The sequence below is a fragment of the Protopterus annectens genome, chromosome 9.part0 (assembly GCF_019279795.1).
Source record: "Protopterus annectens isolate FY-2018-M chromosome 9.part0, PAN1.0, whole genome shotgun sequence".
Classification (NCBI taxonomy): Eukaryota; Metazoa; Chordata; order Ceratodontiformes; family Protopteridae; genus Protopterus; species Protopterus annectens.
Genome location: NC_056743.1, coordinates 906,955,613 through 906,981,522, shown reverse-complemented (window position 1 = coordinate 906,981,522; position 25,910 = coordinate 906,955,613). Strand labels below are relative to the sequence as shown.

General features: G+C 45.2%; 1 protein-coding gene across 1 annotated transcript in view; it reads left to right on the top strand.

The window, feature by feature from the left end:
- The window catches only part of PTGES3 (prostaglandin E synthase 3), a 599,571-nt gene that overhangs the window by 394,573 nt on the left and 179,088 nt on the right, over window positions 1-25,910 (top strand). Inside the window, exon 6 of the mRNA XM_044083635.1 lies at window positions 15,413-15,469. Within this exon, the coding sequence (XP_043939570.1) occupies window positions 15,413-15,469 (57 nt within the window). The remainder of the gene's footprint in view (window positions 1-15,412; window positions 15,470-25,910) is intronic.

Below are 25,910 nucleotides of genomic sequence, written 5' to 3'. Positions count from 1 at the left end.
CCGACGCCATTTTCCTCAGTCTTTCTTGCCGCGGCGCCGAAGCAGAAGCTGTTCGCAAGTGCGGTCGGTCGGATCCAGAGATTACTTCTACCGAATACTACTTGAAGACTTCTAAAGCTAAGTACCCGTTGGGGACTCTTTCTTGCCTCAGCCGATGTCAGAAAAAGTTAACAATTGTTTAACCTGTGGGAAACAAATACCTCATAAAGATTTCCACTCTTACTGTCTGCCTTGTTTAGGCCCAGCCCACGACGTAGCAGCCTGTTCGGCCTGTGCCTCTTTCAACCGACGAACGCAGGCGTCGGTCGGAGTTTGCAGAACAGTTTTTCGGTACTGATTTTGCGTACATTATGCCGTCGGATCCTCCGACTACCCAATCTACCAAAAGCGCAAAGATAAAGACCGACACTCGCGGTCCGCGGTTTCGGGCGAAACCACGGTAAAGCAAACCGCGAGTGTCTCGGTTTCGGCCGAAACCGAGAAAACTGATCAAAGTACAGCTGAACCTATTCTTACAACTGAGGCCCCTGCTACAACTCTTGAATCGACCTCAGAAATTGTACCCACTACGGTGGTTGACTTATCAGACCCCATCCCCTTGGATGTCTCTACCCCAGCACGTGGTGCTGCTAGGCCTCCAGCAGCCATGTCCATTAAGGCCTTCGCCAGGGCTAAAGCAGCCAAGACTACTAAATCAGTGCCTGTTAAACCCCCACATCCAGGCCCTCTTCTAGTTCTCAAATGCTTTCTTTGGCAGAAGATTTAATTTCTTTAATTAGAGGATCTCAATCTCACCCAGACAGGGCCTCTCAGCCCCAGAGAAGAGACCTAGGGCAGAGCCCCCTGAGCCAGTGTCTTCTGATGATTCTGCTGATGAATCAGACATAACTGACCAGCCAGAGGCTCCCTTCTCCAATTTTGAAGATTCTGATGCTGAAGAATCCATTCCAGCTGCTTCCCCACCAGAAGAATTCTCCTTTGGGGAAACCTTGCATGCCATGCGAGAACAGTTCCAATGGCAGCAACAGGATTTTTCAGACTCCAGAAAAAGACTTAGGACCTTTCTGCACCTCCCACAGCACAGGCCCTTGGCTATACCTCCTGTTCTCTCTGTGGTGGATGATGCTTTCAATGATGTTTGCACCGCTCCAGATTCTTTACCCCCAGCCCCTGCCAACCAGACAGATTTTACAGGGTGCCAGATACTCATCACCACCTTTACAAGGCCCCTCTTGCAGACCCAGAAACTATATCCCAGGGTCCCAAGGCAGTAGCCGACCACAGCTAAAACCCTATGCCTGCTGAAAGGGAAGCAAGGTCATTAGACAGATGGGGTAAAAAGGTCTACACTTCAGCTACTCTCTCAGCTAGAGCTTTAAACTGTCAGTTTCACATGATACAATACCAAGAGTTTATGCTTGATCAGTTAACTAAAAACTAACCACTGATGAATCTCTTGATAAGAAATATGTATTAGAGATGGTAAATAACATACAACAAGTTAGCAACCATTCCTTAAAATGTGGCTATGATGCACTGGAGGCTTCATTTAGATCAGCCATGACAGGCACAGTGATAAGAAGGCATGCATGGCTAAAGGAACAAGCTTTACGGATCATGTTAAAGCTAAGTTGCTAGATGCTCCTATGGACAAGACAAGTTTGTTTGGTACACCTGCCCAGCAGGTTATGAAGAAAATGGAAGAAAAGGCAAAATCTGTTCAAACTGTCAAAGATTTCTTGCAGGTTCAACCCCAAGGTTTAGCAGGAACTGGCCTGCCAAAAATTGGTCCTTTCCTGACTCCACAAAATTTCAAAGGGGCAGGAATAGACATTCCAGAGGCAGAAACCAATCCAGAGGAGGGGCCTACAGAGGACGACAGTGGCAAGGTAACAACAGAGGCACAGACACAGCCACTGCCACTACATCAGCACAACCACAGTGACTTAATCCTAACTCCGCCTACCAGGGAACAAATAGCAGCTCCTCTAGGCGGAAAGTTAACCTTATTTTCAAAGAACTGGCACTACATAACAAAAGACAAGTGGATTTTACAAACCATAGATCAAGGTTACCGGTTTCACTTCCACACTTTACCAGTCAAAAGAGGAATGCCAAATCTACCTCCAAATCAAAAACAGAGGCTCTACGCCAGATAATGGAGTTAGCAAACATGAGAGCTGTGGAAAGAGTGCCAACAGCAGAACAAGGAAAGGGTTCTATTCCAGACTATTCCTAGTTCCAAGAAAGGAAAAAGTTGGAGACCAATTCTCGACCTGTCCACCTTAAATACATACATCATTGTCCCAAAATTCAAAATGCTGACCCTACAGCAACTTCTTCCCATGCTGGGCAAGGAGTCTTGGCTGGTAACTCTAGATCTCAAGGAGGCATACCTGCACGTCCCCATTCGACCAATCTGCAGAAGATACCTCAGATTTCTTGCAGGATCAGAGCACTATCAATTCTCAGCATTGCCCTTTGGCTTATCTACTGCCCAGAGTATTCACAAAATGCCTGGCATCAGTAATCGCCCATTGCAGACTACAGGGAATTCAAATTTACCCATACCTGGACGACTGCCTACTACAAGGGGACAACAAAAGCAAGCTGACAACAGATTTACAAAGGGTCATTTACTTGCTACAAGGACTGGGATACACAGTCAATTTACAAAAGTCAAGGCTGATACCATCCCAAACAAGGACATTCTTGGTGAATTGGACACAGTACAACAAATGGCATTCCTGACTACAGAAAAACAAAAAGAACTTCCTCTACTTCTTGGCACTAACAAAACTGAACAAATTAACAGCAAGAAAAGTTCTGCAGGCCTTGGGCTTCATGGCATCATGCATAATCTTGGTCCCATTTGCCAGACTACATATGAGGAAACTACAGTGGTACCTAAAGAATTTATGGTCCCAACACAGACACAGTCTAGAAACAGAAATCCCACTAATTCCATGCTTAAAACAGGAGTTCCTATGGTGGGCTCAGGCATGCCAGTCAAACCCAGGCCTACCCTTTCGCAGATGTCAACCAAGCCAGACCATCACAACAGGCGCTTCAGACCTGGGATGGGGGCCCACATGCTGGACAAATGCGTGCAAGGATTGTGGACACAGGATCAACTTCACCTACACATCAATCTAAAAGAAATGCTGGCAGTAAAACTGGCAATCCAAAAGTTCAAACCATTTCTCAAAGAGGGCCAGTTGATGATAAGGACAGACAACACCACAGTCATCTGGTACATCAACAAACAGGAGGCACTCATTCATACCCCTATGCAGAATGACCTTGGAGCTGTGGACCCTGGCACTCAGCTACAACATTCAGGTACAGGCAATATTTGTACGGGGAAGAGACAATACTGTAGCAGACATATTAAGCAGAACCACTAAGGATGGCCACGAATGGAAGCTGCACCGGACATCTTCAAGACCATCTCAAAGAAATGGGAATGCCACAGATAGACCTATTCGCATCACCTCTCAATCACCAGCTCAAAAATTCTGCACAAGGACATTCCACCCACTAGCATGGAAAGTGGACTCACTCTCCTTCAACTGGAAAGGCCTAACAGCATATGCATTCCCACCTCTTCCTTTGATACACAAGGTACTACTAAAAATCAAGGAAGAACGTCCAAGGATAATCCTGATAGCTCCAAACTGGCCAAGACAACACTGGTACCCACTACTGAAGAGCATCTCTCGAACAATATGTGGCCAATACCCTGATGCCTTTGATGTTAACTCAGAACAACTACAGCATCATACATCCAAACCTAAAAACGCTGCAACTGACTGCATGGAACATCACATAGCAGCAGCTAATCCAGAACTTTCCCAAAGAGTTAAAGACATTATTCTTGAAGCACGCAGACCTTCAACAAGAAGGAACTATGCTGGAAAATGGAAAAGGTTTGTCATTTGGAGTACGGAAAGAGGAAAAGATGTGTCAAACATAGATATGCCTAACATTCTGGAGTATCTGGCCGAACTTCTTCATTCAGGCCTGTCCTACTCCTCCATCAAGATACATGCATCAGCTATTTCAGCAGAATACAGCTTTGATCCACCTGTTTTTTCGCACCCTTTGCTCAGAGGAATCAAGAATGTAAAACCTCCAAGGAAACCACCATTACCAGCTTGGGATTTAAACTTTGTGCTAGAAAAGTTGACACTATCACCCTTTGAACCAGCAGCAACAGCAGACCTACAACACCTGTCATGGAAAACTGCTTTCCTACTGGCAATTACTTCAGCAAGGAGGGTTTCAGAACTACAGGCCTTAATGGCAGTGCAACCCTTCCTAATCTTCCACCAAGATAGAGTGTCCATGAGGACTAATCCTACATTTATGCCCAAGGTGGTATCCAGAGTATCTTTAAACCAGGCAATCCACCTACCTACCTTCTTTCCCAACCCACAAAACAGAGGGAAAGAATACTGCATACCTTGGATGTACATAGACAGCTACGCTACTACTTGGACAGAACAAAAAATAGCAGAAAGACTGACCAACTTTTGTAGCCTATGCAACAGGAAGGGAAGGAAAAGCTATTTCCAAACAGACAATCTCCAAATGGATAGGAAATTGCATACGATACTGTTACTCCTTCCATGGAAAACCAATTCCACAGAACATAAGACCTCATTCTACAAGGGCAACAGCCACTACCACAGCCTTCTTACGAGGAGTGGCAACCAAAGACATTATTGAGGCTGCTACTTGGACCTCCGTGCATACATTTGCCAAGCATTATAATTTGCCTCTATATTCCAGATCCCGAGCAGGATTTGCCACTGCTGTACTGCAAGGGATCCTAAACACACCATAATCTACTTTTATCCTCCTCCCCTAGTTGGCTATGGTATTCTACCCACTTGTTATGACTGCAGATGCATCCATGAAGGACATAGTACAGTTTTGTACCTACCATAAATGTAGATGTCCGAACTGGATAGCATCTGCAGTCAGGATTACCCTCCCGCCTTCCCCTCTGTGGTACTCCTAGGGTGTTTACCCTCCTAATAGCTAGCTGTTGGGGGGGGAGTCTTTTATGGTGTATTTGTTTGTATATATGTACATATATGCTTATTTTTTGTTTACCTCTATTTATTTGGAAACATTGGCATCTATCCAAATTTTAGCCTGCAAGAGGGCTACTGGCATCTGGGGCAAGAAACACTGAGGAAAATGGCGTCGGCTGATGCTTTTATACCCGAAGACCAACAGAGATGACGTCGGGTGGAGTGCGACATCAGCCGAAGCCGGACCCGGACTTTGGAATCCGGCCGACTGCAGGGCTGCCTGACGACAGGACAACCCACTTGTTATGACTGCAGATGCTATCCAGTTCGGACATCTACATTTATGGTAGGTACAAAACTGTACTTTTTATACCCCTGACGACCTAACATCATGGAAGAAGAGAGAGCATCAGACGCAGGAATCCAAGACTATTATTCAGGCCAGCTGAGTGCTACCTGCAGGCAGATGACCCAAATGTGATGACTGCAACAGTGAATGCACTCTTAACATCTACATTTATGGTAAGTGTACACAACTGTACTTTCTGCTCTCCTGCACTTTTATTAGCTTAGTAGTCTAAACTATTCCTGGTGCCAGAAAGTCTGCTCTTCAAACTTTCCCTTAGAACTAGCTGGTTTCTCAGAAGTAGCACTAAAATCTGAATACCTGTGACTTGCACTTGCTCTAAAACCTGCTGGAATGCACTAGGAAACCTTAAACTGATAGAAGCACTCAATTCTTGTTACTAAGGAGAAATTAATCGTAGGCACTATACAGCCTAAAATTGCAAAGTACCTTGCAAAGGTAAACGGCTCATGTACTTTACAAAGGAAACACCGAACCAGGCATGTCCAAGGGTCAACTTCCGGTGATTTCTCCTGTCCACCTGGTGAATCTGATCATACTGGGGCAATGCAGCAGTTGCCTCATGTACACAGACAAACCTCTCCTCCTACCACTACAACCTGCGAGAGATGCACTTCAAACTGGAAGCAAAGCTTTCTCCACCCAAGATTGTGCTAGACAGTCAAGAGGAGAAGGTTAACACCTGCAATACACCTTAAGCAGCACACAGCCCTTCAAAACTCACGCCTCCAGCATCCATACATAGTAACACTAAACCCACTCATGCGGAGGCCCTTAACATTAACCTGCACAAGCAACAAGGACCTCTGAAGCTGAAACGCAAACAAACACCATTCACAACCAAACTGTCACAGCTCACAACACCAGTGTGCCACCCAACAACAGCCCCCAAGGCAAGACAATGTACCCAACACTTCAGTCGTAGGTGACTGTATAGTCAGGCGCACTGATGTCCTACTCACCAGGCTGAATAAGGAGAAAATTACAGTCAGCTGCCTGTCTGGTGCTAGGATCCGCCACATCACGTGACAAGTACAAATATGACTGTTATTGTCCATGTTGGAGTGAATGACTTGACGTACCTCCCTGGACTACATGAAGAGGGACTTGGAAGAACTCAAGGATCATGTGACCCAGGCAGGTATGGCCCTAGCCCTGAGTAGCATCCTGCCTTCGCCCAGAGTGATACCACAGTATGAGGACAAAATGATTGACTTTGACAATTGGCTAAGTTTCTGGTGTCATTCAAAGGGGATCCAGTATCTGTCTGCCTGGGACGATATGATCGCCAAACCACGATGCTTTGCTAGAGATGGTCTGCACCTGTCGCCCCTGGGATTCAGGTTACTGGCTAAGGCTCTTGCCACCCCTGTAGTGCCGTTTTTAGGCAAGGCTCAAAGGACAAAGCCACCACCGTAACAGATATAAGCATGCAAAATCTGAAGGTAATGCTACTCGATGCTAGAAGTCTAAACCTCTCTCGAGGCACTCCTAAAAATGGAGAACATAGATGATCTGTGGAGTAACTGAGACCTGGTTCAAGGCTCCAGAGAGCACCCCTGCAATACCAGGCTACAACTCTTACCACACTTTCGGCCACCAAACCAGGACCAAAACATTAAAGGCAGAGGAGTGTCTATATTCACTAAGGATAGTCGCACCTCCAGGCTAGTTGTCCAACACAATGCAGCTGAAGCTCTACAGGTGCAACTAACAGTAGGTAAGACTGCAATCCAAATTGTAGCTTGCTACATATCCCCCACCATGCCCCAAGATTCTCACTACACCTTTCTAAACATACTGGAAAATACTAAGATACAACCAAACACCCTAATACTGGGTGATTTCAACTATCCTGCCATTAATTGGGAAAACTACTCTGGTACCAATACCTTTGCCCAGCGGTTCTTGGAATTCATAAATTCCAACGCCCTGGATCAACTAATCCATAGTCCCACCAGGGGCTCAAATATCCTACACCTGATCATTGCCAACATGGGAGATTGATCCTCCCCACCAGTGGTCACCCCCTCGGTCAGGTCTGACCATAAGCTAATCACCCTTGACGTCCACATCCCATCCCTACCTCCCTGTAGGGAAACATCCATAAAAAACTTCTCCAAAACTAATTTCATGCAACTCAAGTCAGAAGTGACAAACTTCATGACACCCATGCAGACGGGAACTGAAAGTTCGACTGCTGAATCCTGCACTAAGGCACTGTACGAGCACATCGACTTGTGCATGATTCATGCCATTCCACATGGAACTAAGGCACACTTCCAAAAAAAGGAAGCCAATCTGGTGGTCCCCTGCCATAAACAAACTATACAACAGAGGGGAAAAAACTGTTGCAGAAAAGAGGAAAATCCCAGGATGCAAAATACTCCCTTATCAGCCTCAGTAAGAAGCGGAGATCCCTCTTAAAATCCTTTAAAGCTAGTTACGAAAATAAAATTGCCAAAGATTCCAAGGACAACGACAAGGCATTCTATAGTTATTTCAAGAATCTAAATGGCAGTGCTCAAATCTGCTCTGAGCTACAACAGAGTGGCATTAAATATACTGATCCCAAGGATATTGCCATTATCTTGGCAGATGAATTCAGTGCCAACTTCACCCCCTCTCACCCTGTAAAGAGCCCATCTCAATACCAAAAGATTGCCAAATTCTGTTAATCATGGCCACACAGGTAAAGAAAAATGCACTCTCCAAAGTTAAGAATACAACGTCCATTTGACCAGACTACATCCCGGGCTGTGTACTACACAAACTATAAAATGAACGGCCACCTCACCTACATATTAGGTTTAATCATAGCCTCACCTCAGGCTTCAAGCCCAATGAGTGGCACAGCTACAGTTACCCCACTCCACAAGTAGGGATCCATTGTCCCATCAGTCTGACGAGCCTGATCTGCAAAGCCATGGAATGCATTATCATGGAACTTAAAACAAAGACATTGACAACCTTCAAACACTGGACCCCACCCAGTTTGGTTTCGTAAAGGGCCGATCTTGTGTCCTGAACCTGATTGACTTGAATTAGTCTCCAGAGCTGTGGACAAGGCGGTCCACACAGCCTATCTGGACCTTGCCAAGGCCTTAGACACCATCCCCCACTCTGGAATCCTAGATAAACTTACTAAGCTGGGCATGGATCCCTACTTCACTCGATGGGTTGCCAATTGGCTTATGGCAAGAACCCACACTGTGAAAGTAGCTGACTCAAAATCCAGCTCCAGACAAGTGGAATACCTCAGGGTTCAATCCTGGGACCGCTCTTGTTTGGCATCTACTTTTCTGAAGTACAGGCCCAACACTAAGGTACTCTGGCTAGCAAAGTTTGCAGATGACTGCAAACTGGGAACCGTTACTGAATCCCCAAATGATGTGGATATTCTACAAAAGGGCCTTACAGAAACCGATGCTTGTTATCAGAGCCATGGGCTCAAGCTCGATGCCAAGAAATGTATAGTTATCTGCTTTGGGAAAAAACATGTACCCATGAATTAACCACATAAGTGGCAGTACACTGAACACCGAAAGTGTGTTAAGGGACCTAGGGACACAGGTGGACAGCGGCCTCAACCTTTGGTAACCACATCTCCATGACGGTCAGGAAAGCCTTCTGTGGCACACCATTACTAAGGGCTTTTCATCCAGAAAAAAGGTCATTGTCCCACTGTACTCGTCCCTCATTAGACCCATTGTAGAGTACAACGCCCCATTTGGTATGTACCTCACAAGACATCTGCAACAACTGGAAAGGCCACAGAAATAACTCACTAAAAGAATCTCAAGCTTAAAGCAGATGCCCTATGCTGACGGTCTAAAAACACTCCAGCTATACTCTGTCGCATATCATCTACTCAGCGGCGATCTCTGCTTAACATACAAGGCCATGTCAAACCCAGAGTTTTGGACATGCTACACTTAAAGAAATCACAATCCCTCGGAGCCACATGCTCCAGGGATCTAAACCTGGTCATCACAATGAATAAAACATGCTGGAGGGATAGGTTCCTGACTCCACATACTCTGGAATAGACTGCCCATGCATGTCAAGCTGAGCTCCTCTTTGGTCCTCTCCAAAAGGAACCTTGGTGATTGGATGGGAGATGGGAAATTCTCCCCGGGGATCACGTCAGTCACCCTTCTAGACAGGGGGACCAGGGAAGTAAATATTCTGGGAAGAAATAGCCAGGGAATTATGGATAGGCTTGTATAGGCCCTAGGGCCGATAGCCTAGTACCAACCTATGAACCTGTGTTGTAGCATAATCTGACAACACCCTGCCAAAGTGGTCTAGTCTGTTCATTCATGGCTAATTCGCTTAATAAGCAGATGAGTGCATTCTTCATGGCAGCAGAGTGTTATTGGAAGTTTATCTCCGTGACCCAATAGATCCTCTTGTTACAGATAAGGTTATGGACACTGCCATGTGAGTATCTATCTCAAAAGCTTGAGGAAGCCTTTAGTGTGGTCCATTATACTTGTCCATTTCTGACTAGTTAACAGTTTATTTTGCAGGCAGACGCTTTAAACCATGGTCTGAAGGTTACACTTGGCCAGGTGTCTTCGTGGGGCAGCTAGTAATGTAACTGAGTCGCTAAGACTTCATCCAGTGGTGCAGTAGTACACTGGTTAGGAGAGGGAATGTTTTGGCACATTTTGGCTCTCCAGAAGCCTGCTCTGCTTTTTTTAGTAGGAAATTCAAAATGGTTGTACCTTAAGAGTGGTTACATAAGACCAATGGACAAGAGTAAGCTTTTTAGGAACTATGGATTATAGTCGTGCATTAGTGACAGCCAGCACAGAAATGGTTGAAGCAATGCAGGTGGTTTGTCTGGCCAGAAGACTGGATAATATTGGTGAAGGAATGCACCCTTCAGGCCAGACTGTGCTGCAGGGTGTGTCTTAATCACCTGAAGTCTAGAGAGGGGTGTGAAAATTTCTTTACAGAATTTGTAGCCTCTTATTAAAAATGTGAACTGGGAAAGTTGAGTAACTATGCAGCAAAGATTTTAGAAGTAAAATTGATTCCGATGCACAGTAGCAAAGCTTAGAGCTCCTTAAACTGTTACTTCCTGTCGGAAGCCAAATTATTTGCTTGGAACTTTCAGTTGGTAGGCTGCGGTGGTGCAGCGGTTAGCATGGTCACCTCACAGCAACAGGTTCTTCCATTCGATTCTTGGCTGGAGCGCTTTGTGTGGAGTCTGCATGCCCTCCCCGAGGTCGAGTGACGTTTAAAGACATGCAGGTAGGTGCGTGCGTGAATGGGTATGCCTTCTTTGAAGGTTGGGCGTCGGGCTGGCAACTCAGCACCGTAAAAATCCACTGCTAATCATTAGCGGACCGGAGTTCTGCTGTGGTGACCCCTAACCGGGAAAAGTTGAAAGACAAGCTTGGAACTTTCAGTTATCTAAAACTCTGTAGGATATTTGAAGTCCACATTTTGAACCCCACAGAAGTTAAGATCCAAGACAGCTTTACCAAAAAGCAGAAGGGTAGGATTGGAGATATTTGTATGAAAGATGTTGATTAAATGTTTCCCAGTATTTCTGCATTCCAGGGCACCCCTCTTGGGACATGACATTTCATTTCAGTACAGTTCAGTTACTCTCTCCTTTTCCTGTTGTGTGGTGAAGAAAGGTTTTTTTTGTGGATGGTAGATGTTAAAGTCCTGAGTCTGAGTGTAAATTTTGCCTCAAGTCTCTTGCAGTTGTTAAATGGTCTTAGTCAGAGGTAGACAGATTATAGCTTACTTCATTCAGTGGTAGGGTATTTTTTTCTAGTGCCATCTGCTTTTGAATTTGTATTTCTTTGTGACAAGAATGTTTGTACATTTCAAAGTATGATGCTTATTTTTTTGTAGTTTTTATTCAGTTTCAAAAGCTTGTGGTTGGATAATTGAACAAAGTCAGTAAATTATTTTTTGTAATCTGCCTTTAAGGGGAACTGCTGACCCACAGCTGGTATAAATTAATACAGTTGTACTTTTAAGACTAGTAATTGTCTTAAATGTATTATGTTTGTATACCTGTTGACTGTTAGTGTAAACGTAAGAAAGGCTGGTGTCACTTCTCCTGGAAGTATTCAGTGTGTTAATGTGGTATTTTGAGGTGGGGTACAGTTACTGTTAAGGTAACACTGAAGGACTGTGGGTTGAGAATGAAATGTACAAAACCCTGGGAAGCTACTCGTTACAGCTTTCTCCCTAGCAGTACAGTGTGAACCCTGTGAGTATTGTAAAAGTTAAGACCAAGATAGCAGTGTTCATTTGCATAGCAATGTTCATTTGCTGTCAAGGCCAAACACTTAAAGTATACTGTCGGGTGGAGTTTGTGGGGACCATCCATTACACACACTCCAGGCTGACACTCCTATGCTTGATGCTTGTGTCTCTCAGGTGGTCAGCAGCACTGTCAAATGCTACGACTGTGGCAGCATCCTTTTTCTTTCCTGAGACAGTATCCATTGTTACCTTAGCCTGCTGAAAGTCTGGCCTTTTGGTGTGACTTTGCTATGTGTCTACATTTCTCTTGTGTCTCTGGTAGTTACGGAGTCCGGGATAAGTATTCATTTCTTCACTGATGTCTTATAGGTTCATAGGTAGGTACAAGGCTATTGGCCCTAGGTCCTATACAAGCCTAGCCAAAAATGTACCCTGGCTTTTGCCACCCAAGAAAATTTTCCTGTGCCCCTGTCAAGCAGAGCCACAGAAGTGATCCCCGGGGTGAATTTCCTATTACCCATCCAGTCATCTTTTTCTTGAAGAGTGCTAATGAGGAGCTCTGTTTGACATAGGTAGTCTGTTCGAGTATGGGAAGTCTCTGGGACAGGAATCTATCCCTCCAGCATGTTCTGTTTATTATGGTGACAAGGTTTAGGTCCCTAGAGCGTGTAGCTTGGAGGGATTGGGATTTCTTTAAGTGGAGCATGTCCAGCAGCTCTGGGTTTGACATAGCTTTGTATGTTAGGCAGAGATGGCCTCTGAGTAGGCGATATGCGATGGAATAAAGCTGGAGTTTTTTGAGACGGTCTGCGTAAGGCATCTGTTTGAGGCCAGTAATCCTCTGTGAGGTATTTTTGCGGCCTTTCCAGTTGTTGTAGATGTCTTGTGAGGTACATACCAAAAGGGGCGTTGTACTCTAATGGGTCTAATGAGTGATGAGTAGAGGGGAACAATGGCCTCTCTTTTTTCTGGATGTGAAACCTTTTGTGATGAGGTCTGCCACGTAGAAGGATTTCCTGACAACTTTGGCGATGTGATTATCAAAGGAGAGACTACTGTCCACCTGTGTCCCAAGGTCTCTTATCACACTTTCGGTGTTAAGTAGACTACCGCCTATGTGGTAGTTCATGGGTACAGAATTTTTACCAAAGGGGATGACAATGCACTTTTTGGCATTGAGATTGAGACGGTCTTTGACACCAGGCATCTGTCTCAGTGAGGCCCTATTGTAGGATGTCCACATAGTTAGGAGTTTCAATTATGGCTCCTAGTTTGCAGTCATCTGCGAATTTAGTTAGCCAAAGACCTTCTGTGTTAGCCTGTACTTCAGAGAAGTAGATACCAAACAGGAGAGGACCCAGGACTGAACCCTGTGGTACTCCACTTGTCACTGGTCTGAAGTCTGATTTGGTGTCTGCTACTTTCACAGTGTGGGTTCTTTCAGTAAGCCATTTGGCAACCCATCTTGTGACATAGGGATTTATACCTAGCTCAGTGAGTTTATATATAATTCCAGAGTGGTGGATGGTGTTGAACACCTTGGCGAGATCTAGATAGGCTGTGTGAACCACCTTACCCTCATCTATGGCTTTGGTGACTACTTCAAAGAAGTCTGTCAGGTTTAGGAGACATGATCTGCCTTTTACAAACCCAAACTGTGTGGGGTCCAGGGTTTGGAGATCTCCATTGTCTTGAGTTCCATGATGATACGTTCCATGGCCTTACAGACTAGGCTCGTCAGGCTAATGGGGCGGTAGTTCCCGGGGTCTGTTGTGGCCCCCCCTTTGTGGAGTGGTATAACTGTCGCGGTGCGCCATTCAATGGGCACAAAGCCTGAGGTGAGGCTATGATTGAACATGGTACTTAGGTGGGGTGCCAGTTCATTCTGTAGTTCATGTAGATGGCAGCCTGGGATGTTGTCAGGTCCCATGGATGCTGTGTTCTTGGCTTTGGAGAGTGAAGTTTTTACCTGTGCAGCCGTGATTTACAGGAACTTTGCATTCTTCCGGAATAAAGATGGGCTCTTTAGGGGGTGTGGGGGGGGGGGTAAAGTTAGCACTGAACCTATCTGCCAGGATGTTGGCAATATCAGTTGGTTCTGTATATTTAGTGTCATTGTGCTACAACTCAGAGCAGATCTGAGTGTTGCCATTGAGATTTTTGACATAGCTATAGAATGCTTTGTGGTTGTCTTTAGAATCAGTGGCAGTTTTGTTTTCATAACTAGCTTTGGAGGATTTTATGAAGGATCTCAGCTTCTTACTGAGGCTGACCAGGGAGTTCCTCCAATCGTGGGATTTTACTCTTTATTTTCAACAGTTTCTTCTGTTGTAGAGTTTGTTTATGGCAGAAGACCACCAGATAGGCTTTCTTTTTTTGGAGGATAGCATCTTGGTTCTGTTAGGGATAGCACGATCCATGCACTCGTGTAAGTGCTTATAAAGTGCATTTGTGTAGGATTCAGCAGTCGTAGCTCTATTGTCCATCTGCATGGGTGTCATGAAGTTTGCCACTTCTGTCTTAAGAAGCGTGAAGTTGGCTTTGGAGAAATTTTTTACGGTTGTTTTCCTAATGGGGGGTGGGAGCGGGATGTGGATGTCTAGGGTGATTAGCTTGTGGTCAGATCTGACCAACAAGGAGCTGACCTCTGGTGTGGAACACCGGTCTCCCATGTTGATGATGACCAGGTCTAGGATATTGCTGCCTCTGGTGGGGGTGTGGATAAGTTGATCCAAAGTGTTGGAATTGATGATTTCCAGAAAACGTTGAGCAAAAGAGTTGGTACATGAGTAGTTTTCCCAGTTAATGGTAGGGTAGTTGAAATCACCCATTAGAGTGTTGGGTTGTACCTTAATATTTTCCAGTGTATCAAGAAAAGGAGTGGGAATCCTGGGGCATGGTGGGGGGTCTATAGCAAGCTACAATCTGGATTGCGGTTTTGCCCAGAGTTAGTTGAACTTGGATAATCTCGGATGCATTATGCTGAGCATCTAGCTTGGAGGTGTGGATATCCTTAATGAATATGGACACACCTCCAGTGTTTCGGTCCGGGTTTGGTGGCCGAAAGGTGTGGTATGAATTATAGGCTGGTAATGCAGGGGTGCCCTCTGGAGCTTTGAACCAGGTCTCTGTCACTGCACAGATGTCAGTGTTCCCCATTTTAAGGAGTGCCTCGAGTGAGTGCATTTTGAGGTTTAGACTTCTAGCATTGAGTAGCATTGCCCTCAGATTTTGCTTGCTTGTACCTGTTACGGTGGTGAATTTGTTATTTGAACCTTGCCTAAAAAAGGCACTATAGAGGTGGCAAGAGCCTTTGCCAGTATCCGGAATCCCAAGGGCGACAGGTGCAGGCCATCTCTGGCAAAGCAGCATGGGCTGTCGATCATGTCATCCCAGGCAGACAGATACTGGATTCCCTTAGAATGACACCAGAAGCTTAGCCAATTGTTACTCAATAATTTTGTCCTTGTACTGTGGTCATTCTTTTTCCATTTTCAGCACCAGTGGAAGAACAGCAAATGCAGGGCTTTAATGTTTGAGCTTTTTCTTTTGTGGTTATAATGAAAGGTGATCTACACAATGTAGCATTTTTGGTTGCACCCATCAGCCTGAAATGTGGTCGATTTTTATCAAGTCTGATGGTTCACGCCTGTCATAACTCTGCATTCCCAGAGTCTGTTTTCTTGGTATTGCATGCCAGAGTTAGAGGCTGTTGTAGTGGTGTGTTTCCTGCTTATGGTACTTAAATTTTATTTCTTTAAAACAGATGATGAACAACATGGGTGGGGAAGATGATCTGCCAGAAGTAGATGGAGCTGATGATGTAAGTACACATAACGTGAGTCTGGTTTTGAATTTGGAAGTTTCATGATAAACTGTACAGTGCACAGCAGTGCATGCTAATTTTTTTAAAGACTGCACCATAGTTTTAACTATCTCAGGCACGTCAGATTTTGTTCAGTCACTCCTAATCTTGCAGTTACTAATTGCTTTACTTTTTTTGTGTGTTGCATCTTGGCTCCTGCTAACCAAACAGCAAAGGGTGAATTAGTTGCAGTTGTAGTAGTCAAATTAGTTCCTCCTTTGCACATTTTAAACTGTGATTTTAAACTTGTAATTTGAACTTCATAGGTTTTGTGCACCTATTAACTGTTGGCATTTTCCTGTTCTGCTATCCTTCAGTCAGCAGTATTCTTTTTTCTTGCTTGGAGGAATTAATTATCCATTTTCATTGCACAGTAAGGAGCCACTTTATAGGATCATAGAAAGTTACTAGGCTTTTGGCCCTGAGGCCTTTAAAAGCCTAGCCAAGAATTTAGCCCATGTTCCAACAAGTCAGCACCCTATGCCACTGTCCAACAGGGACACAGGTGGAATCCCAGGGGTGTATTTTCTGTTGCCCATCCAGTTATCCAGGTTGCGCTTAAAAAGGTTTGAGATACTCTGCTTTATGTGGAGAGGGAGTGTGTTCCACAAAAGGGGGAGTGTCTGGGACACAAATCTGTTCCAACAAGTTTTATTGGTCTCAGACCAGGTTGAGGTCGTTCATGCAGGTTACTAGAGTGAAGCTTGACTTGCGGCTATGCTCCCGTCCCATCGGGGGGGGTCTGAGATTGCTTTTTATGCCAGACAGAGGTCACCTCTGAGGAGTCTGGAGGAGACTGAGTATAGGGACAAGGGGGCTTTTAACCTATCTGTGTAGGGTAGATGTTTGAGGCCCTATATTTTGCAGGTGAGGAGCCTCTGGTCTCTCCAGCTGTTGGATGTCCTTTGTGAAGTAGATGCCGAAAGAGGCATTGCACTCAATAATGGGTCTTGTAAAGGAAGAATATATGGCTGTTAAAACCACCTTGTCCCTGAATGAGAGATCCTTACTAATGAGGTGGGCCATGTAGAAAGCTTTCTATACAACAGAGGCAATATGGTGGTCAAAAGTCAGTTTGCTGTCAACTTGGGTGCCCAAGACCCTCATGACCGATTTCGTGCTTAGTACTTTATCAGTGTGATGATTTGTGGGGATGTCACTCTCCCAAAAAGGTATGATGCATTCTTTGGCATTCAGTTTGAGGCCATGTTTCTGGCACCAGTCATTTATTTGGGCGAGACTCTTGGAGGATATCCACATCACTAATGGAATTGATGACAGCATCCAGCTTGCAGTCATTTGCAGAGTTGGTCAGCCATAGCCCACTAGATTTGACCTGCACCTCTGAGAAGTACATCCCAAACAGCAGAGGCCCCAAGACTGATCCGTGGGGTGCACTACTTGTTATAGGTCTTCTACTTGAGGTGGCTTCCGCTATTTCATGAAGGTGGGTTCTGTCAGTGAGCCAGTTTGCTACCCATCTGGTAATATATGGATTGATGCCTAGTTGAGAGCTTTTTATACCTGAGTGGAGAAAAGTATCGAAGGCTTTGGCCAGGTTCAAGGTAGGCGGTGTGCAGAGTCTACCCGTAGTCTGTGGCTTTAGTGACTGTCTCAAAAAAGCCGACCAAATTTAACAGGCATGACCTCCCCTTGACAAAACCGAACTGTGTGGGATCAAGTGCTTGGAGGTTGCCAATGTCCTTGTTAATGAGGTCCATGATCTGCTCCATGGCCTTGTAGATCAGGCTAGTTAGGCTGCTGGGTATGTAATTTCCTGGGTTGGTGAACCCCTCTACCTTTGTGCTAAGGATGATAGTAGCTGTCCTTCATTTGGCTGGGATGAAGCTGATACTCTTGCTTTGGTTGAATAGTGTGCCTAATGGAGCTGCAAGTGAGGAGAGTGCATTTGTCTATCCCCAGTGAGTGTGCTGGGAGTGCTGGACCAATTTGGCAAGTGCACAAGTTGTTTGCCCTTCATGGTTTGAATTTAAGTTGGGCACCTGATTACCCAAATGTGCCTGACATTACAACCATCTCTTGAGGCTCAGACCTTAGATACTCATTTGTCTACTATGTTATCAGTGTCTAACATATTCTTGAGGTTTCTATCAAATGCTGCAGACAGTGTGACACACAGCAGGTACCAGTATCACTGTACACTGCCATGCCTGGATGGACCTTTGCAACTCTAAAAACTATTTTAAGGTATCCTTTTTAATGCCTCCGTGTGAAGGATCCACCTTGTTTTGAGACCAGGAGGTTGAAGACGCTGACCAGGAGTGAGCCAGAGGGGAAGAATTTGTCTACCTTAGGAGTTCGATTTTTACCACTGAAGACCATCTCTAGAAACCAGAGGAAAAGAAAATGACAATTATTTTATAAATCTCAGTTTTTCCTGGATAATTCAAGTTAATGTTCTACCTTGAGTTGGGGGGGGGGGGGTGTCAGTGGATGTCACCCCAAGGGCAGGACCAGTCTGCAGAATCAAGGTTTCCTAGCTACCTTCTCTGGCAAGCCTTCCCAGCACTCCTGAATGTTTGCTTGGGTGCTGCACTCTGGAGGCAGTTGGCAGGGCTTGGTTCCAACCTGATTGGGAGACTATTTCAAATGCTTGTGTTGGGTCATTTCCAGAGACTGTCATCCCGTCCACTTTGTCCCAAATGTGAAACAAAGATCCCTTCCTGAAATGCCACTCCCAACAGTGAAGAGAAACAGCAGAGATCCACAAGATGCTGTTAAAGTGAGTCATACTAGAGGTCCCCTGAGACCAGAGGGAATCTGAGGTCCAATATTTTCTTAGTGCCAAAAGAAAAACAAAGGACCTCAGGCCCATTCTTGACCTCTGCAAATTCAGCATGTAAGTAGAACAGACAAAATTCCAGATGGTCACAGTGCAGTCCATTTTATCTCTACTGCGGAAAGATGATTGGATGTGATTGGTGGACCTCAAAGATGCTTACCATCACAAAGATGGCAAGGCATTCCTGCAGTTCTGGCCATGTGCCTGTCACTATCACTTTCAAGCTGTTTGGCCTCACCATAGCATCCCTCCCTCAGGTGTTCAGCAAGTGTATGGCAGTGGTAGCAGCCAGGTTCCAGCTATTCCAGATCTTCCATACTTGGTCGACTGGCTCCTTAAATTGACTTCAAGAGCATCTCTAATGCAGGCAATAGACTGCTCCTATTGAACATCACAGTAAATTTTGTAAAGTACAACTTGGAACTAGTTTAAGCATGAATTCATTGGATGCCATCTGGACATCACCAGTCAGATTACCAAGTTGGTGGTAACACTTGAGTACGAGCCTGTTGTGCTGAAAAATGGTCCCAAGCTGAATGCAAAAAACTGCAACATAGCAGAGCTCTGCAAAAAAGCAGCTCCCACTTCATATGTTAAAAATGGTGGTAGTCTTCAAACAGAAGTTCCTGGGTGACCTTGTGTGCATGTGTGTCTCTCTCTTGAGCATCACGTCTCCATCATAGTATGGTAATCATATCTGGCCCAGATATCTTAAAGATCCAGCGAAGGCATCTTACTCCTCTGTTTTTCCTCATCAGACCCATCATCGAATATTATGCCTTTTGAATGTACCAAATGTGTAGTCCAATCTCCCCTCCATTTTTACATATGGGTTCGGGGCTGATCCTCTGCTCTGACTCAGCCGATTTATAAGCTCGAAGACTTCTGGTTGGCTTGTGGCTAAGCAGATATCCCATAGTGCACCAGTACAAATCCCAGATCTCATTTGCCACGTCGACGTGTTCGGTTGTGCTTCTCTTGGCTCTGGCTAAGTGTTAACTTTTTTCTTGCTTACATTGTTTAAATCTGGTTTAAAATTTATATATTAAGTGTAGTAAAATTTTTTGTTCCATTGGTATTGTTAGTGTAGGTTACCAATTCGTAAATAATTAGCTCCTTTGCACCCTTTGGTGCAAATGTTGGCCTTGGGCCTGTTGTGCTTTGTGATATCCTGTGTACCAGTTTCATACGTATTAATAGTGCAGATAGCTTGATAATGCTAGTGTTTTTTTTTTTTTTTTTTTTCCAGTCTACAGTTTTGTAGAGCATTTTGGTTTTTGGCGGTTACCCGCTAGTATTGATTATTACAGTTGTGGAGTTTGTTGTTGAAACTCCAGGTTCAGCGTCCTCTGTTAATCTTTTAGCAGATTCAAGGTTTTCTGTGTGAAAGGATTTTTATGTGTAGGTGTGAATTCTCACTGGTCTGTTTGTTAGAAGACCTAACTGTCCCTTGCTTTCTGGACTAAGCCGTTTTAGTTAGAGGACCTAGTCCTCATGGTGTTCCTCCTTCAGGGCTAGGCCCGTTTAAGTTAGAGGACCTAGTCCTCCCTTTTACTTTTTTAGTCTGTGTGAATGTCTAAAGAGGTTAAGCAGCACAAGCCTTCGGGCTTCAAGAAATGCATGAAGTGCTCCCAAAAAATGTCATTGACGGATGTTCATGGTCTGTGTCTATTGCTTAGGGGGCCATCCATTTGCAAGAGACTTGATTGTTTTGTCATGCCTTCTGCCCTAGAGTGTTAAAGGAGAGAAGGAACAAACTAATTCTAAAGGGTCCTTTTAAAGCCCTCCTTTGAGGAAGCCTTATCTAGCGCTTCCTCTTCTTCCAAGTCAACTAAATCTACTAAGTCTTAAGTCTTCGAAAAGACTTTCTCCGGCACTGGCTGGTGTCTCGGAACAGCTTCCTAAAGTGGCAAAATTGGCTCCACTGCCTTCGGAGCAGACTGAAAGCAACATTGTGGTAACAGGGTCGGATCCTAGTTTGTCGGAGCCGACCACTGAATTTATCAAACCTGCTGTTCCTCCAAGATCAAGATCCCTGACTATGTCCTCCAAGTTTTTCAGGAGCCTTTTGGATGAAGATGTGGAGAGGGTAGTCCTGAGACTGTTGAAGTCGTTTACTCTATCCAAATTGTCTGCTCCGACCCAGTCTGTTCTGGAGCCTATGAAACCTGTTTATACCCTGGATTGTTCCTCCTCCGAGCCAAGCTGGTTTGTCGGAGGGCTTGGTGCCATTGGTGGAATCCTCGGCTCCAGCTCCACTTAAGGTTGTTTCAGAGCCAAGCTCTGCTCCGACACTTTTGATGTCTGTTGTGTCCAGGGGTCGAAGCTCTCTGGTCAGTGCCAACAGGGAAGGTTGGAATCTATCTTCGTTTCAGTGTCTCCCTCTCGGCGCTTCAGCTAGGGTGAGTTCGCACCCTGCTTCTATCTCGGAGCCAATAGCTCTGGCGCCGATGGCATCCTCTGTCTCTTCGGGGCGGGAGAGGCCCTCGGAGCCGGAGAGGTCAGCATTTGAGGTTGAGCGTACCGTCCAAATCACCAGTTGCCATTAAAGGTACCAACACCCCCCCCCCCTTTTAGAGCACTCACTTCGGTCTCAGCACCTACTCTGTTAAGACCTAAGACTGTTCTTGGTACCCAGAAAAGACGATGCCTAGCATCCAATACTGGACTTATCGATTTTTTATCACATTCCTGGACACTCCAAAATTCAAGAAGCTGACTTTACAGCAGCTACTGCCTATGCTGGGCAGGAAAGCTTGGTTAGTGACTCTAGACTTGAGGCATACCTGCATATCCCAATAAGGGAATCGTGCAGAAGATACCTCCGCTTCAAGGCAGGTTTTATGCTTTACCAATTCTCTGCACTACCCTTTGGCTTATCTACTGTGCCCAGGGTCTTTACAAAGTTCCTGGCACCAGTAATTGCATTTTGCAGACAAAGAAGCATACAAATTTAACCTTACCTGGACAACCGTCTCATTCAAGCAGAAAACAAAAACATTCTTCAACATCTGGCGTTTGTAAAAAGGCTTCTAACATGCCTAGGGTACACAAACGAAAAGAAATCACAACTGATACCCTCAAAAAATTACATTCCTGGGTGCAAGCTTGAATACAACTGCCCAGATGGCTTACCTTACGCCAGACAAAGGCAACTGACTATATACTTCAAACAGATGGCAACAAAAACCCAGTTATCTGCAAGACAAATTCTGCAGGCTTTAAGGTTCATGGCATCCTGCATTTTACTAATTCCATATGCAAGACTGCATATGAGGAAACTTCAGTGGTACCTAAAAAGTTTATGGAGTCAACATTGTCACAGTCTGGAAACCTTGATTCCTCTCATTCCCTGCCTACAACAGGAGTTTCTTTAGTGGGCAGACATGTCACCAAAACAAGGGACTGTCATTCACTCTACCCCCTGCCACCCTAACTACAGAAGCATCAGACTGTGCTTGGGGGGCCCACCTGGCGGGGAGATGCATTCAGGGCATATGGAGCCCAAAACAAATGCATCTGCATATCAACCAGAAAGAGATGCTAGCTGTTCAGAATGCTCTGACAGCCTTCAAGGACTTTCATCCAGGACAGCTACTAATATACGGACAACACCACGGTTGTGGTACATAAGCAAGGGGGTACACAGTCCTACCCCCTTTGCAGACTAGCCATGGCATTGTGGAACACAGCCTTGACTTACCAAGTACATATTCAAGCTCAATTCCTGCCAGGAAAACAAAATACTCTGGCAGACGATCTAAGCAGAAATCTTATGGACCCGCATGAGTGGAAACTGGATCCCAATCTTCAGCATGGTAACAGAAATGGGGAAGCCCAGCCATCTATTTGCCTCTCCCCAAAATTATCAACTGGACAAATTCTGCACAAGGACTTATCACAGACCAGCATGGAAAGTGGATGCCCTATCCTTCAGTTGGAAAAACCTATCAGTCTATGCCTTTCCCTTTCTGCCTCTTCTCTCAAAGGTCTTACTAAAGGTCAGACAGGAAAAACCAAAAATGATCCTAATTGCTCCAGACTGGCCTCACCAGCACTGGTACCCAATTCTAAGGAATATGTGTCACCTCCCTCCTTGGTACTTGCCTCAAATACCTCATCTACTGTCACAGCAGAACAATCAAATTCTGCACACACGGCTCCGAACTCTGAACCTTGCAGCATGGCTGATCATTTAATTATTCAAACAACACCTCTCAGTAAATCTGTGATGGGTGTCATTTTGGAAGCCAGAAAGCCTAGTACTAGAAAATCTTATGCTGATAAATGGAAGAGATTCTGTGCTTGGAATCAAGCACAAGGAACAGACACAGCAAAACCAAATATCCCTCAGATTTTACAATACTTGACTGAGATGCTTGACAAGGGCCTATCTTTTTCTTCAATAAAAATCCATGCCTCTGCCATCTCGACTCATTACAATACGGAGCCTCCCATCTTTTCTCATCCTCTGCTAAAACAGTATCTTAGAGTGGCCAAAAATGTAAGGCCTCCCAGAAGATCAAGGACTCCTGCATGGGACCTCAGTTTTGTGCTGGAAAAACTCACCCTGCCTCCTTTTGAACCAGCAGCTACTGCGGATATAAAATTTTTATCTTGGAAAACAGCTTTCCTCTTGGCAATCACTTGAGCAAGAAGGGTTTCAGAACTACAGGCTTTCATGGCTGTGGAGCCTTTTATTACATTTTACCCGGACAGGGTGTCCCTCAGGACCAATCCTTTTATGCCTAAGGTGGTATCCAGTGTGGCTCTTAACCAAACAGTTCACCTGCCAACATTTTACCCAAATCTGCAGAACAAAGGGGAGCGGATTCTGCATTCATTGGACGTGTACCGCCAACTAAGATTCTACTTAAACAGGACCAAATCTCTAAGAAAGTCTGAGCAACTACTGGTTGCATTTGCTGCAGGATCAGAGGGGAAGGCTATATCAAAGCAGACTTATTTCTAAGTGGATAAGCCACTGCATTCATTTCTGCTACCTGCACCATGGTAAACCTGTGCCCAAGGGTATCGGGTCACATTCCACCAGGGCTGCCTCTATCTCAGCAGCTTTTCTCAGAGGCGTTCCAACCAAAGACATTCTAGAAGCTGCTACTTGGAGCTCTGTTCTTACCTTCACAAAGCATTATTGGTCTCCCTTCTCCAAATCCAGGACAGGCTTTGCCACTGCAGTTCTGCAGGGTCTTATAGCTGCTCCTAATGCTATTTAGTTCCATCCTCCCATCCATAGCTTTGGGATTCTACCCAAATGTAATGACTGCAGCAGTGAAACATGAAGAACATAGTACAGTTGTGTACACTTACCATAAATGTAGATGTCAGTGTATTCACTGTTGCAGTCCGGGTTACGCACCCACCATCCCCCTTTTCGATAACTTCTCTTTCCTTCACTATGTTCTAAAGCCTCTGTGGTGTATTTGCTTTTAGATGAAGGTAAAGTTCATGTTGCTAAAAGTGCATTTACATATACTGCGGTTTGTTTATATATAGGTTCATAGGTTCATACTAGGCTATCTGCCCTAGGGCATTTATAAGCCTAGCCAGAGTATGTTTGGCTTTCGCCACCCATTTTAAATTAATTTTGCTATGCCCTTTTTTCGAGGTTAGTATACTGTGCCTCTGTCTAACAGTGACACAGAAGTTATACCCGGGGTAAACCTACGATCTCCCATCCACTCATCAAGATTCCTCTTGAAGAGAGTCAATGAGGGACTCTGCCTAACCTGGACTGGGATTTTATTCCAGAGTGAAGGGAGCCTCTGGGTTATGAATCTGTCCCTCCAGCATGTCCTATTTATTTCAGAGCTGAGGTTCAAGTCTCTCGAGCGCGTAGCTCGATGGGATTTGGATTTTTTGAGGTGCAACATTCCCTTAATTCCGGGTTGGACATGGCTTTATACGTCAGGCACAGATCGCCTCTGAGCAGGCGGTATGCCACTGAGTAGAGCTGGAGTTTCTTTAACCGGGCAGCATATGGCATTTGTTTGAGCCCTTTGATCCTCTTGGTGAGGTACTTTTGGGGTCTTTCCAGTTGCTGCAGGTGTTTGGTAAGGTACATCCCAAAAGGGGCATTGTACTCTATTATGGGCCTGATAAGGGATGAGTAAAGAGGCACTATGACCTCCCCTGATCTAGATGTGAATCCCTTCATGATTAGGTGGGCTATATAAAATGTGTTTCTAACCGCTTTGGCCACGTGGTGGTCAAATGAGAGATTGCTATCAACTTGGGTCCCCAGGTCCCTAATTACTTCTTCTGTACTTAATGGATTACCACCTATGTGGTAATTTGTGGGCACTTTGTTTTTGCCAAAGGGGATGACTATATACTTTTTGGCGTTTAGCTTGAGGCCATGGCTCTGGCACCAGTTGTCTGTTTCTATGAGGCCCTTTTGGAGGATGCTTGTGTCGGCTGGAGAGTCTATTATGGCACCCAGTTTGCAGTCATCTGCGAACTTGGTCAGCCACAGTCCTTCAGTGTTGGCCTGTACCTCCGAGAAATCTATACCGAACAAGAGAGGTCCCAGGACTGAGCCTTGTGGGACACCACTTGTAACTGGTTTGGAGTCTGACATGGCTCCAGCAATTCTAACCATGTGGGTTCTGTCCTTGAGCCAGTTTGCAACCCATCTAGTGACATAGGGGTTTATATTTAAGCTGGTGAGCTTATCTATAATGCCCGAGTGGGGTATTGTATCGAAGGCTTTTGCGAGGTCCAGGTAGGCTGTGTGGACCACCTTCCCTTCGTCAATGGCCTTGGTGACTGTTTCAAAGAAGTCGACCAGGTTTAAGAGGCAGGATCTGCCCTTAAAGCCAAACTGGGTAGGATCCAGTGTCTGTAGGTCCCTAATCTTTGAGGTCCATGATGATCCTTTCCATAGCTTTGCAGACCAAGCTAGTCAGGCTTATGGGGCGATAGTTTCCAGGGGTCTGTTGAGGCACCACCTTTGTGGAGAGGGACCACTATTGCTGTACGCCACTCTTTGGGTACATATCCTGTAGTAAGGCTGAGATTGAACAGTAGTTTTATGTTTGGGTTTAGCTCTTCTTGGAGTTCTTGTAGGGGCCTTGGCCGGGACACCGTCTGGTCCCATTGATGCTGTGTTTTTTGCTTTGGAGAGGGCGGCTCTCACCTGAGCATCTGAGATGTCAGGGGGGCAGCACTGTGCTGGGATAGATATTTGCCCTTTTGGAGGGGGGGGGGAGTTTGCTGAACCTGTCAGCTAGGATGTTGGCAATGTCTGTGGGTTCGGTGTATTTTTTTGTCATTTTGGACTAATTCTGCGCATATCTGGGAATTCCCACCCAGGTTCCTAACATAACTAAAAAAAGCCTTGTGGTTATCCTTAGTGTCCTGCGCAATTTTTCTCTCGAAGCTGGCCTTACGCGATTTTATGAGTGTCCGTAGTTTTTTGCTAATACTGATCAGAGATGCCTTCCCTTTTGGGCCATTTAGCCCCGATTTTTTTGAACGTGCCCGGGTTAGTTTTTGGGCTAAATTTAAACCCCGGATTTCCCCCGGGGGGGGGACCTTGGTTCTTGAGGAGTGTGAAATTTGGCCTTTAGAAGTTGT